The following is a 12,030-nucleotide window of genomic DNA, read 5'->3' on the forward strand; positions in this document are numbered from 1 at the left end:
TATATGTTAAATCACAATTTATGCGTTGCGGGGAAGTTGAGACCACAGATAAAGGCTTCACTTAAAGATACATTATGGCTTATTAATCTCTAGGGTGAAAATAACGAAGTGCTGAAGAAAAACTCTGTTCTTTTAACAAACTCCCTTGCACCGAACAACATTCTCATTGTTCATCGACCTATGGAAGACCAAAAACGATTGCTACTTTGGTAAATTTTGTAAACTTTAGGGCATATGAAAGCGGTGGGTATATATTATAGTTTCACAATGGTAAGAAAAATATTTGGGATGTTACAGTATTTTTAGGCATGGTAAAAAGGCCCATATTGGACATAAAAATATGTAATCCCTCAAATGAAGTGGAAATTAGATAATTTATTTATTTATAAAACTCTGAATTTAGATAATTTCTTATCTTTTGTTTTTGTAAAAAAGAATTTCATGTTGGATAAAATATATATTGCATTTATTGTGTGTGACTATCTTATTGGTGGACAAAATATACATTTTTTTAAAAAAAGTATTATCATCGGAAATTAGGTTTTTCGACGGGAAAAAAAACCAATCACCATAACAAAATCCAGAGGCTCTGTTGTTCTTGGGGTTGAATGTGTAATGTCTCATAAGTCTTCGGATCTCACTTCGTCCGGGTATGTGTTCTACTCGCTTTTCGTCTGTTAAAAACTGGACCTTCCGATCGCTAATCAATATCAATCTTAGCTTTTTTTCGTCTTCCGGTTTTAGATTTTGTATCCTAAGCTCCGATACTCTTTACGAGAAGCGTTTTTATTTCAAGCTCAGAGTCAATCTTAGTATAGGGCTGCTAATGGTTTTCATGTCTTGGATCACATCCTGTGGTTGAAAAAGGAGTATTCTTTACTGATTCTTTTGAGAAAGCAATAACCAATAAAGTAGAAGGCTCTCCTTCGTAATTGACCTGGAATCTGTGATATAAGTATTGAAAGTACCATAATTTACAGTTTGTCTCTCAGTTCTTGAAAGTTTAGATGCTGTCTAATGATATATGGTGTATGAGTTTAAGTTCCTAGACTAATCAAGAAGACCGTTTCTGTGATCTTTGTGATGATGACTGAATCTTCTAAGTAGCAGTCTTTTTCTTCACACCTATCATTTTTTAGTTGAATAACGTATCGTAGTTACTGTGTTTAATCACTTGGTTTATACTTGACATTAGATTTCTTTCCATCTTCTGCAGGAAGTTGCATCTTTATTGACCTCATCTGAAGTTCAATTTATTTCGTCTTCCGGAAATCAATCCTTTTGGTGGCTGTAAGGTTTAATGGGCATTGAAGGTGTATCAACGTATTTGAAATCTGGAAATATGGACACAATTTCTGCTCCGCCAGGTTTTGTATCTCAAACATCGTTTGTGCTGAGGAATGTACCCCGAGACAAAGAAAGTCCCAGGTCCGTGTCGAGACAAGAGCAGACAACTGGATTCGGCACAGATGATAAAGATAGTTGCAATATGTTTCTTAAAAGCCGACCGTGGATAGTGCATGGTCACACAATTCCCAGCTCAGAGGCCTTAAGGCCGAAAAAAACTGAGGTCTCATACTATGTCTACCTCTTTCCTCTCTATCTTCATATAGAGTAGTTTTTAGCTTTGTATGCTGTTGAGAAGAGCAGTAAAGGGAATATAGTTATTTGAGAATTTTGAGCTTAGCCGTGAGGACAATGGTTCGACACCTTGTTGGAGGAGGGTCTTTTGAGTATCCTTATTAGAGCAAGAGCCAATTTGTTGTGGAGGAATGCTTTTCCTTTTCTTTTTATCAAAATAGTTATGTTTTCCTATTATTTTTTAGTTCTTTAGTCTATTATAAACATTCTTTGAGTTCAAAGAGGAGATATTTCTGGGAAATATGCATAGTCATTACTACTAATAGACATTATACTTGATTGATGTTTAAGTTGTTAGTTAAGCCGGAAATTTCATGTTGTGGATTGCATAAGTGATTTAGTATGAATTCTTTAGAGCTTGATGTGCTGATTCGGGTAGGTCTACTATGCCTTTAAGACGTATGAGAGTATAGGTATCATGATTGTGTGTTCATCCTTTCACATTCATTACTAAAGTATGAAAAAATGCTTTTCATAGGTACGGAGAAGACGGCCCCTCAAAGTGTCTGAGACCAAAGTCCTTGAGGAAGCTCCTGTGTTCAACCCAACCGAAGAGGTCAGTTTTGTTTTCTTTTTATGAAAGAAAAATTAGGGTATTAAACTAAATTATCTTTGGTAAAGAATCATGTACTCTTACAGAGGAATATATTCCTTTTCCTCTTACCCAGTGTTACTGAATTATCAGGAATTCAGGGACACACTCTCATATATATCAAGCTTGCGTGACAGAGCTGAGCCGTATGGAATCTGTTGTGTTGTTCCTCCACCTTCATGGAAACCTCCATGTCTTCTCAAGGAGAAACAAATATGGGAGGCTTCTACATTTTTCCCTCAAGTTCAGCTCTTTGGAATTCAGACCGAGAACCGAAAGATTAAAAAGGAGGTTGATGCAGATAGTAATGATGCTGCATCTGAAGGGGTTCAGTTATGTAGAGTAGAACGTGGTCCTGGGTATACTTTGAAGTCCTTTAAAAACTTTGCAGATACATACAAGAAGAGTCATTTTGGCATGAAGGATGAGGTTTTGGGTTCAGAGAACTCATCTCCATCACTTAAACCAAATGAGCTAATTGTGGCAGACATTGAAAAAGAGTACAGACAAATTGTTGAGAGTCCACTTATTGAAATTGGGGTAATGTTAAAAACAGTTGTTCTGCTTTTATATATGAAACGGAATATATCACTAACTTGTCGTGTAAATTTAGGTGCTTTATGGCAATGATTTAGACACTGCAACGTTTGGAAGTGGATTTCCCTTATCTGCACCATCTGAATCTAGCAAATATTCATCAGGTTGGAATCTGAACAGTACGGCTAAGCTTCCTGGTTCTCTTCTATCATTAGAAGACTGCGAATCAGTTTGTGTTCCTCGTCTAAGTGTAGGAATGTGCTTGTCTTCCCAGTTCTGGGTAAGTTTTAAGGTTGATGTCAAGCTATGGTCGTCAATTTCTGAAAGCATAAGTATAACTGGTCAACGCAGAAATAGCATTTGTTTTGCAAACTACCACTAGAATAAATTTTGCAGCATTGTAAGTTTATTAATCTAATTTGCTTGTGTAGTCTCATATTTGTCTCTTGGAATATCTGTTACTGAACAGAAATCTGAGAAGGAGAGACTCTACTCTCTCTGCTATTTGCATGTGGGCGCTCCTAGAGTGTGGTATTCCGTAGCAGGATGTCATCGATCAAAGTTTAAGGCTGCCATGAAAAGCTTCATCCTTGAGATGTCAGGAGAACAGCCAAAGAAGAGTCATAATCCTGTAAGTATTTGAACACATTAAGCATCAATACAAGTTACTCTTTTCAAAATTCCGAAAGAAAATAGACAGAAGAGTGACCAACAACGATTCCACTTGCGATTTAGTTCTTGTTCAGCATACACGACCATGACATGACATAGAGAGATCACACAGTATTTGGATTTATCTGTTCAAAGCAAATCCTATCATTACTTTGTTAAATTTTTGTGAGCTATTATATACTAGTATTGGTTCATTTACAAGGGAAGCAATTCATTTGGCAGGTGATGATGATGTCTCCATATCAATTGAGCGTGGAGGGTATACCAGTGACCCGCTGTGTCCAGCACCCTGGCCAGTATGTTATTATATTTCCAGGGTCGTATTACTCTGCCTTTGACTGTGGCTTCAACTGTTTGGAGAAAGCAAACTTTGCTCCCCTTGATTGGTTGCCCCATGGGGATATTGCTGTTCAGGTGAATCAAGAGATGAGTAAAACGTCGCTGATATCGTATGATAAGCTATTATTTAGTGCTGCAAGGGAAGCTGTAAAATGTCTTAAGGAATATGGGTTGTCGAAGAAAAACACAGCATGTTACACGAGATGGAATGATTCTTGTGGGACGGATGGGTTGTTCTCCAACATAATCAAGGTAATACTCACTGCTCCTCCTCTTTGCTTGTCTTATTCCTCAGATTATGCACTAAAACCTGCGTAGAATAACTTCCTCAGTACCTTTTGCTAATTTTGTTTCTCTCTTTTATGTAGTCACGGATCAAACTGGAGAAAAATAGACGTGAATTTCTTATCAGTTCACTAGAATCGCAAAGGATGGACAAGAGTTATGATGCTGTGAACAAAAGGGAATGCTGTGTATGTCTTGGGGATTTGTATCTTTCCGCGGTTAACTGTTCATGCTCTGCTAATCGTTACTCGTGTCTGAACCACATGAGGAAGCTCTGTGCATGTCCGTGTGACAGAAAGAGTTTTCTCTATAGGTACACTATGGATGAGTTGAATCTTCTCGTTGAAGCCCTGGAAGGTAAAAAGCTCAGCTCTATGTTCAGATGGGCAGGCATAGATCAAAAATTCTGTGCTTCTCCAGCCACCACAAGTTCAAAACCCGAAGAAGACAAAGGCAAGGAAACAGATGAGGTTACACCCTGTAATATCACGAGGAAAGATGTCGCAGCTGGAACTAAGGACCAGACAAGAGTGAAGGCGAGATCTTTGGCTGATATACTGAATGTTAAAGATGGAAACAATGATGCAAAGGAGACTTTAGAATCTTGTTCTAAGAAATCAAACAGGCCATGCGATAACGATTCCTCTGAGGCCAACGCGCCAAAGAAACAGAAGCAGTGATGAATAATGAAGGAGATTGTAGTTTAGTCACAAAATGCAAGACGATAAAAACACTTTTGTCTTCTTCTTAAATCGATATATGAAGCAACTTTTTTTTTTGGTAGGCGATACATGAAGCAACTTGATATGTGTTTTGTTTGTTTTGGCTAATAGACAAAAACATTTTTTTGGTTTCACTAATATTTATTTACGTTGACTCTAACTAAAGTAGAAGGAAAATATTTGACGAAAATACAGAGCCGTTGGATTTGATGACTTTATGAGATTGAGATTAGTTTTGACTTTCTTTTTTTGAGAGCTGCGGTTTTGTAAAAATGGCCCACAATTTCTCTGAAAATTCAAAATTCAGTGCCGGAGATTACTCGTCGTAGTCGTCTGTGTCAGATTTAGTTCTATTTGCGATAGTGCGAATGGCGGAGACGGACGTCGGAAGTGTGAAGGGGAAGGAGAAAGGATCGGGAAAGCGCTGGATTTTGCTGATCGGAGCTATAGCTGCCGTTCTGTTAGCCGTCGTGGTCGCTGTGTTTTTGAATACTCAGAATTCGTCGATTTCTGAATTTACCGGAAAAATATGCAATTGCCGTCAGGTTAGGTATTTCTAAAAGCTCTTTGTAAGTTTCTGAATTGGATACTTGAGCTCGTGATTAGCTTTGAATCTCAGCGATTACTTTGATTTTGATTTGTATACTAGACTTCTCAATCGTTTTGATTTTGTTGTTAGGCTGAGCAGCAGAAGTACATTGGGATAGTTGAAGATTGTTGTTGTGATTATGAAACTGTGAATCGGCTAAACACGGAAGTGTTGAATCCATTGCTTCAGGACCTTGTTAAGACACCATTTTACAGATATTTCAAGGTTGGTTCATATTTCTTCTTTGATCATGAAAGTATCTAGAGGATTTGGAGGTGTGTTGTGATAGGTTTGAATGCGTTTAATAGGTTAAACTGTGGTGTGATTGCCCGTTTTGGCCTGATGATGGCATGTGCCGGTTAAGAGACTGCAGTGTTTGTGAATGTCCTGAAAGCGAGTTCCCTGAAGTATTTAAGAAGCCATTAAGTCAATACAATCCTGTTTGTCAAGAGGGGAAACCGCAAGCTACTGTTGATCGTACCTTGGATACTAGAGCTTTTAGGGGTTGGACAGTCACAGACAATCCCTGGACCAGTGATGATGAAACTGACAATGGTAACTTTTCTTTACAGTCTACTTCATTTTTGATTCTTACATGTCGAAACTCTATCGCTACTTCATATATAACTGGCTCATGAGATGATATGTAACAAGTAGGGGTTTTAGCATCGAATTGCTATGTGTTAGATGCAGTTTTTGATGACTGTATATATGATCGCAGATGAAATGACATATGTTAATCTTCGGCTTAATCCTGAACGGTACACTGGCTATATTGGCCCATCAGCTAGAAGGATATGGGAAGCTATATACTCTGAGAACTGTCCCAAACGTAAGCTTCACCATATTAAAGTGTTTCTTGTTTTCTCTATTTGTTTCTTTATACTCTTATTCTCCAAGTGGCTGATTAATTCATATGGCTGTCTTAACTCCTGCAATTATACTGGCTTCTATAGATACATCTGAAGGATCTTGCCAAGAAGAGAAGATCTTGTACAAATTGGTTTCTGGTCTTCACTCATCCATTTCAGTTCATATCGCTTCAGATTATTTACTTGATGAAGCTACAAACTTGGTAAGATCTGCCGTACGAATCTGACTTATCTGTGATATGTATTTCTTAAGCAGATATAGAATGACTCAAAGACTACTTTTTTTTGTATTTCAGTGGGGTCAAAACCTGACGTTGTTGTATGATCGTGTGTTAAGATACCCAGACCGCGTTCAGAACCTATACTTCACATTTTTGTTCGTTCTTAGAGCAGTAACAAAGGTCAGTTACTTACCACTTTACTTTTCTGTCTGGATCCTAGGAAAAGGGTCCCAGTGGTCTAGAATAGTCACAATTAGTTTTTTTTGCATGATTTGTAGGCAGAAGATTACTTGGGAGAGGCTGAATATGAGACTGGTAATGTGATTGAGGACTTGAAGACCAAATCTCTGGTGAAGCAAGTAGTTAGTGACCCCAAAACTAAAGCAGCTTGTCCAGTACCATTTGATGAAGCAAAGCTCTGGAAAGGCCAACGTGGACCAGAACTGAAGCAACAATTAGAAAAACAATTCAGAAACATAAGGTCCTTCTTGAGTCCTTTAACTAATTTTCTTGAGCAATGATAAAATTTCCACTGACTAGCTAAGTTAAATTCTTTTTTATTACTTGAATCGTCTTGCATTGCAGTGCAATAATGGACTGTGTAGGCTGTGAGAAATGCCGTCTATGGGGAAAGCTTCAGATTCTCGGTCTCGGTACTGCATTGAAAATTCTATTCACTGTCAATGGTGAAGACAATTTGCGTCATAATGTGCGTTTCTAACACACCTGGAGACGCATTGTCCATTTGCACCGTGTATTTTCTTTAAGCGTCTATTGGGAACGGCATTTTAGTGATGTAGCAATCTTTGTTGTTTTGTTTCAGCTCGAATTGCAAAGGAACGAAGTGATTGCGCTGATGAATCTTCTCCACCGATTATCTGAATCCGTGAAGTATGTTCATGACATGAGTCCTGCGGCCGAGAGAATCGCAGGTGGACATGCCTCTTCAGGGAACAGCTTTTGGCAAAGAATAGTGACATCTATAGCGCAATCAAAAGGTAAGAAAGCATTAAAGAATTTGTAGACTTTAATCGTGAAGTGAGACAAGAGGTAGAAACTTATTTTCTCTGGTCACCACTTGCTGAAATGCAGCTGTATCTGGGAAGAGAAGCTAGATGTTCAATGAGGTCTGGGGGTTGTGGGATCAAGCGCAGTGATGGCGGGAGAGTATACTTTGTTGTAAAGTAAAGAGAGGTTAATTTTGCAGGAAACAGTTATACAAAGCCCCGTTAGATGCCAACCCGAAGCTGAGAACTTTTTGATTTACCCTTTAACGTGAATTTAGAGAATCTTACATGAAACTAAAAATATTGTACGGATTTTGAAATTTGTTGACAGTCCCTTCTGAAGTAAACATAGAATGGGTGGAAAAACGTGAATGAAGAGAGACATTTTTATTTGTTCGGTATCAGTTTAGGCATATCATAAATTGCCTACTCACCAAAGCTCCCATTACAAAATGTTGGGGTTTGGTTTACAACTTCGCAGATTTAACTACCTGAAACACATGCAATGTATAAAACCTTGAGGATAACTACTCTTGTATAGTAAAACTTCCAATTTCTTCAGGAAAACCTGATAACTAGTGTAGAAGTTATCAACCATTGGAATAAAGGTCTTTTAATATTGCAGCTGCATGTAAAAACACTAATTGTTTGGTCAGTGGTGCTATTCACATTGCATATGCATAAATATCAAAAACAACTGTTGGGTTACAATCAGTGTCATGCCAAGGTCAATAGAAATTTTCAAATTTCCCTGCACACTTTTATTTTAGTGCAAATGTATTCGAAACTTCGAAGTTGTATATACTATCTTGATGATAACTGCTATGTAATCCTAACTTCCTAACTCTCCGGATTTGGGAGAGCTGGAGAAACGTAGAGCTTTGCGTATAGTAGTAGTAATCAGCAACAAATTACGCAATATTTTGAAATGATTCTCACATGTAATGCAAAGAGGTTGCCAACAAAATTTAAGTGTATATTACAATTAAAGACGAAAAAGCACTAAAAAGATAATAAAAAGAGAGTTCAGCTTTTGCGGTTGACTTAGGCCAGAAATAGTGCGAGACATAAAGAGACACTATAAAGGGAATCCTATCCTCCAACCTCAATCAATGAACACCTTTTGATTCTCTTTTGTTCTTTATTATTGCCTCTCCATATAAAATTATATGAATACATTACGTACAAATTCAGAAAGACAGGTTGGTTAGTAGTTAGCATTGTAGATAAAGATCGATATATGGTATCCAAACTTTAACTCATTACATTCGATTTTTTTATAATGAACGTGAGGATATGGAAGTCCTTGTTCTGGTGTTCTTATTTTTCATTTGCAGCGTCAAGGTGTTAGTATAATTGCATGGCAAAAAGGTTTGAGAAATTTTCTTTTTATGCCCATCTTTTTAAAAAAGTTAGGCTTTTAAATATTCATCGCTTTCAGAAAAATTGGTAGTTTGCAAGAACAATAGATGATAAAAAAGGTAGTGGGAACAGACAAAGGCCATTGAAAACACTCAGTCTTCCGATATCAGAGTTATCTCCATTAAGTATTTATTTCATTTTCTTGCTTTTGGCTCAAACTTTTCTCTATTACCTACTTTGCTTTTTGGTATCTTTAAATTTGAATCTCGATGTATCCAAGTTGGTAACTGCAAACTATTAGCACCACAGCTGTCATGTTCTTCTTCTTGGGTGATTCCAAATGTTTTTCTTCTTTTAGTGACGGCATTGTTATAGCAGTATTAATATAGCCGTATATGTAATATATCGATTTTTTTGACCGTATATTATCTTATATCTTGGCTTATTATTGGTGATTTCCATTTTGTTCTACAGCTGATTTGCTATTTTGAGAAAAAAAATTTAGACTTATTGATTAACCATGCATTGCTACGAGTTCATTTTCAATCCTTTATCTCGCTTGAAGTGTAGCCTACGGCTACCCAAATATATTTTCTATGGGTTAAACAGATTTAGTTGTGAAACTTTGGCAAACAAGTTATGAAAAAACAATTGCATATATGTGATAGAAATACTCAAAAAGTTGTATTTATAATAGAACATGGAGTTTTCACATACATCTTCACTCATAAATCGTAATTTTCTCATCATATACTAAAATCATTATTCTAAAAATATGAGTCGATAATACTTCATAATATCGAATAAATTTCGCTATTGATGCCACTTTCAATATTCATGGCCCTTGTTTACTCGTCGTCTTCTATTCCAAAGCTCCATCTTATCACATCTTGATCAATTGACAAGCCGATTAGAGATAAATTAATCTTCATTCGATGTGTATCTTGGCTTTTGGTTCTCCTCACTTAATTTTTTCTTGCTTCCTTTGCAAATTTTCTCTCATTTTGTTTCTGTTCGAAAAGTTGCAACTTAAACTATACGTAAATGAATATTTGCTGATGAATAAAATTTGACATTGTCAACAACAAAATGTTCATGATTAGGCATTAGGTACATAAAATCGTAAATGGACCAATAGGATCTTAGATTACAGCTGACATTAATATATGCAACGGGAAAGTTAAGGATACGTATATAATAATGAAAAGTTGAAGCTAACGTCAAAAGTAGTGGAGCCATCCGAGAATAATGTTGGGATGATGATTTTGCTAACGTAACATGTGGTTGACCAAATGACATTGACCGCTCGAGCCCTTCGGCTTTCGTCCTCCCAAAGTTTTTTTGCGTGTCCTTATTCGACAATCCTACAAAAACCAAAAACTTCGAAAATCTCTCCGAGACACACACGACACTTCTTGGATACACAAATTGACCTATTCGTGTTTTATATGTACCTAATAGTTTAAACTTTAAATCTCTCTAATGCAAACAAATAGTCTCCTAAATCGAGTTTGACAAAAGCTGATGATTGCCCCAATGAGAATATTTTGTAAACTCGTTTTTTTTTCTTTTTCAAAATTTGGTTTAAAAATCTAGATGTCACTGTTAAAGTATATAACAATTTATTTATTGTTTCTCTTAATATTGGTTTATTACCTACCTGCAAATAATATTTGGTCCGGTCTATGTTGGTAATAGTAAAACCATCTTTAAAAGTAGTCAATCGTTACAGTAAACCGGAACATTAGCGTCAATTAATCACCTAATCTGATACCTAAAAGTAAATATATAGCTGCTTCTGTATATATGACAAGAATTATGACAAGAATTATATAATTCTGTAAAACATTTCAGTCATATAGAGAGCTTATTATTAAACTTGGAAAGTAATGAAAAGTAGTAGTAATAACTTTTTTGACATGAGAAAATAAGAATATTGAAATAGATGAGGTATATATAGCGTTGATGACTACACTAATTACTCATAATTATTCATTGCACACACTATATTTTTTGTGTTGACAATTTTACTTTTTGAATGATCACACTCGTGACAATTAATGGGCATGATATTAAACAACACATCAAAACCGTGTACGCATCATAAGTCGTTTTCATTTGTTTTATAAGAGCAACCCAGGGTCCAACTTATGTTATCATGGCACTTATAACCAAAAAGTCTTATTAATATTAGCATTTTTGTTAGAGCCAACGAAAAAACTAGATTTTTTTGTACGGTGTGATTTTTATTAGATGAGACTGATTTAGAGTATATGTTTTACGATTGTTTGGTGTTTAAATAGTATATCTAGTCGACAGAGAAGCGATATACAATCTTCCAAGCAAAAGCTGATTGTCGATGTAGTGGAAATCATTGTGTGTCGTCATGAGTTAATGTGGGCTAGCTCATGATTATTGTCGTCTCATTTTGCCAATGATCTTTAATACCATGGTCAAACGGCAATACCTATTTTGGTTAACTAGTGTTTTACAAACGGGTACCATCCACAATATCGACTTAAGTTGTATTTAGCTACTTTGGTCGCGATAAAGTAGCAACTTTGTTTTCCCTATCACGTTTTTACTTGCAAGTTGCAAACATTTTTATTAATAGTTGATTTCGAATAATCACTAAAATAAACATCAAATGAAACAAAACACATCTCTATAACTTTACAAGGAAATTAATATAGTAAATATGTAAATATATTTAGTTACTTTTAAATATATATTAAAAATTAATTACTAAAAATATTGTGACTAAGATATTAATTTTGAAAATATATATATGGTTACTAAGATATTAGTCAATCAATCTTTTCCTAAAAAAAAAAATATTCAGAAGATAATCTTTTAACATGATCACCTCTACATATTCAATTTTTTTTGAATTTGTCTTTTTACGGACAAATGAAGTGGCAGAGAGCATCAATTGTACTCACCATTTTTTCCACTATAAAAATAAAAATATTAGAAAATTAAGAGATTTTTTCTTAGAAAAAAGAAAATAAGATTTAAATAATGATAAATATATATAGACTTCAAATAGGATTGTTGGTGAAAATTTTGCCTTGCTATTTATACCTTTATAGTTTATTAGTACCGTGGGAGATTTTTGTTCAAATATCATGGGCGTTATGATAACATTTATATGAATTCATATGCCATAAATTGTAATTATTATTTTTGTA

General features: G+C 35.6%; 2 protein-coding genes and 1 long non-coding RNA gene across 5 annotated transcripts; all 3 read left to right on the plus strand.

Annotated features, from left to right (window-relative positions):
• The first annotated feature begins 504 nt into the window (after positions 1 to 504).
• On the plus strand, positions 505 to 4,972 carry AT2G38950 (Transcription factor jumonji (jmj) family protein / zinc finger (C5HC2 type) family protein). The gene is made up of 8 exons (NM_129453.4): positions 505 to 650; positions 1,217 to 1,570; positions 2,120 to 2,197; positions 2,327 to 2,773; positions 2,847 to 3,050; positions 3,240 to 3,401; positions 3,665 to 4,033; positions 4,150 to 4,972. The coding sequence occupies exons 2-8, from the start codon at positions 1,301 to 1,303 to the stop codon at positions 4,744 to 4,746; spliced, it is 2,127 nt and encodes a 708-aa protein (NP_181429.2). The 5' UTR covers positions 505 to 650; positions 1,217 to 1,300; the 3' UTR covers positions 4,747 to 4,972.
• A 15-nt stretch (positions 4,973 to 4,987) lies between these two features.
• Positions 4,988 to 8,036, plus strand: ERO2 (endoplasmic reticulum oxidoreductins 2; the record flags this gene model as incomplete). 3 transcript variants are annotated; one of them, NM_129454.4, is made up of 10 exons in its annotated part: positions 4,988 to 5,333; positions 5,468 to 5,602; positions 5,686 to 5,932; positions 6,099 to 6,209; positions 6,334 to 6,452; positions 6,546 to 6,650; positions 6,749 to 6,951; positions 7,056 to 7,179; positions 7,294 to 7,468; positions 7,563 to 7,920. In NM_129454.4, the coding sequence occupies 10 exons, from the start codon at positions 5,157 to 5,159 to the stop codon at positions 7,583 to 7,585; spliced, it is 1,419 nt and encodes a 472-aa protein (NP_181430.2). The 3 variants fall into 3 exon arrangements, with proteins under 3 accessions (NP_181430.2, NP_001189708.1, NP_973637.1); NM_001202779.1 differs by having other exon boundaries at positions 5,101 to 5,333; positions 7,809 to 8,036; NM_201908.1 differs by lacking the exon at positions 7,563 to 7,920 and having other exon boundaries at positions 5,157 to 5,333; positions 6,546 to 6,654; positions 6,753 to 6,951; positions 7,056 to 7,171; positions 7,271 to 7,494.
• Positions 8,037 to 8,925: 889 nt separating this feature from the next.
• Positions 8,926 to 9,208, plus strand: AT2G08985. The gene has a single exon (NR_140447.1). It is a non-coding gene; the product is annotated as an other RNA (long non-coding RNA).
• Positions 9,209 to 12,030: the final 2,822 nt, after the last annotated feature.

This window comes from Arabidopsis thaliana, chromosome 2 (assembly GCF_000001735.4).
Source record: "Arabidopsis thaliana chromosome 2, partial sequence".
NCBI classification, from domain to species: Eukaryota; Viridiplantae; Streptophyta; class Magnoliopsida; order Brassicales; family Brassicaceae; genus Arabidopsis; species Arabidopsis thaliana.

Bases quoted from the DNA above. Each gene is read 5' to 3' on its own strand.
- AT2G38950 (NM_129453.4), top strand. From the start codon at position 1,301: ATGGGCATTGAAGGTGTATCAACGTATTTGAAATCTGGAAATATGGAC. The intron at 2,198-2,326 runs GTCAGTTTTGTT...CTGAATTATCAG, and splicing joins TGTTCAACCCAACCGAAGAG to GAATTCAGGGACACACTCTC. The intron at 2,774-2,846 runs GTAATGTTAAAA...GTGTAAATTTAG, and splicing joins GTCCACTTATTGAAATTGGG to GTGCTTTATGGCAATGATTT.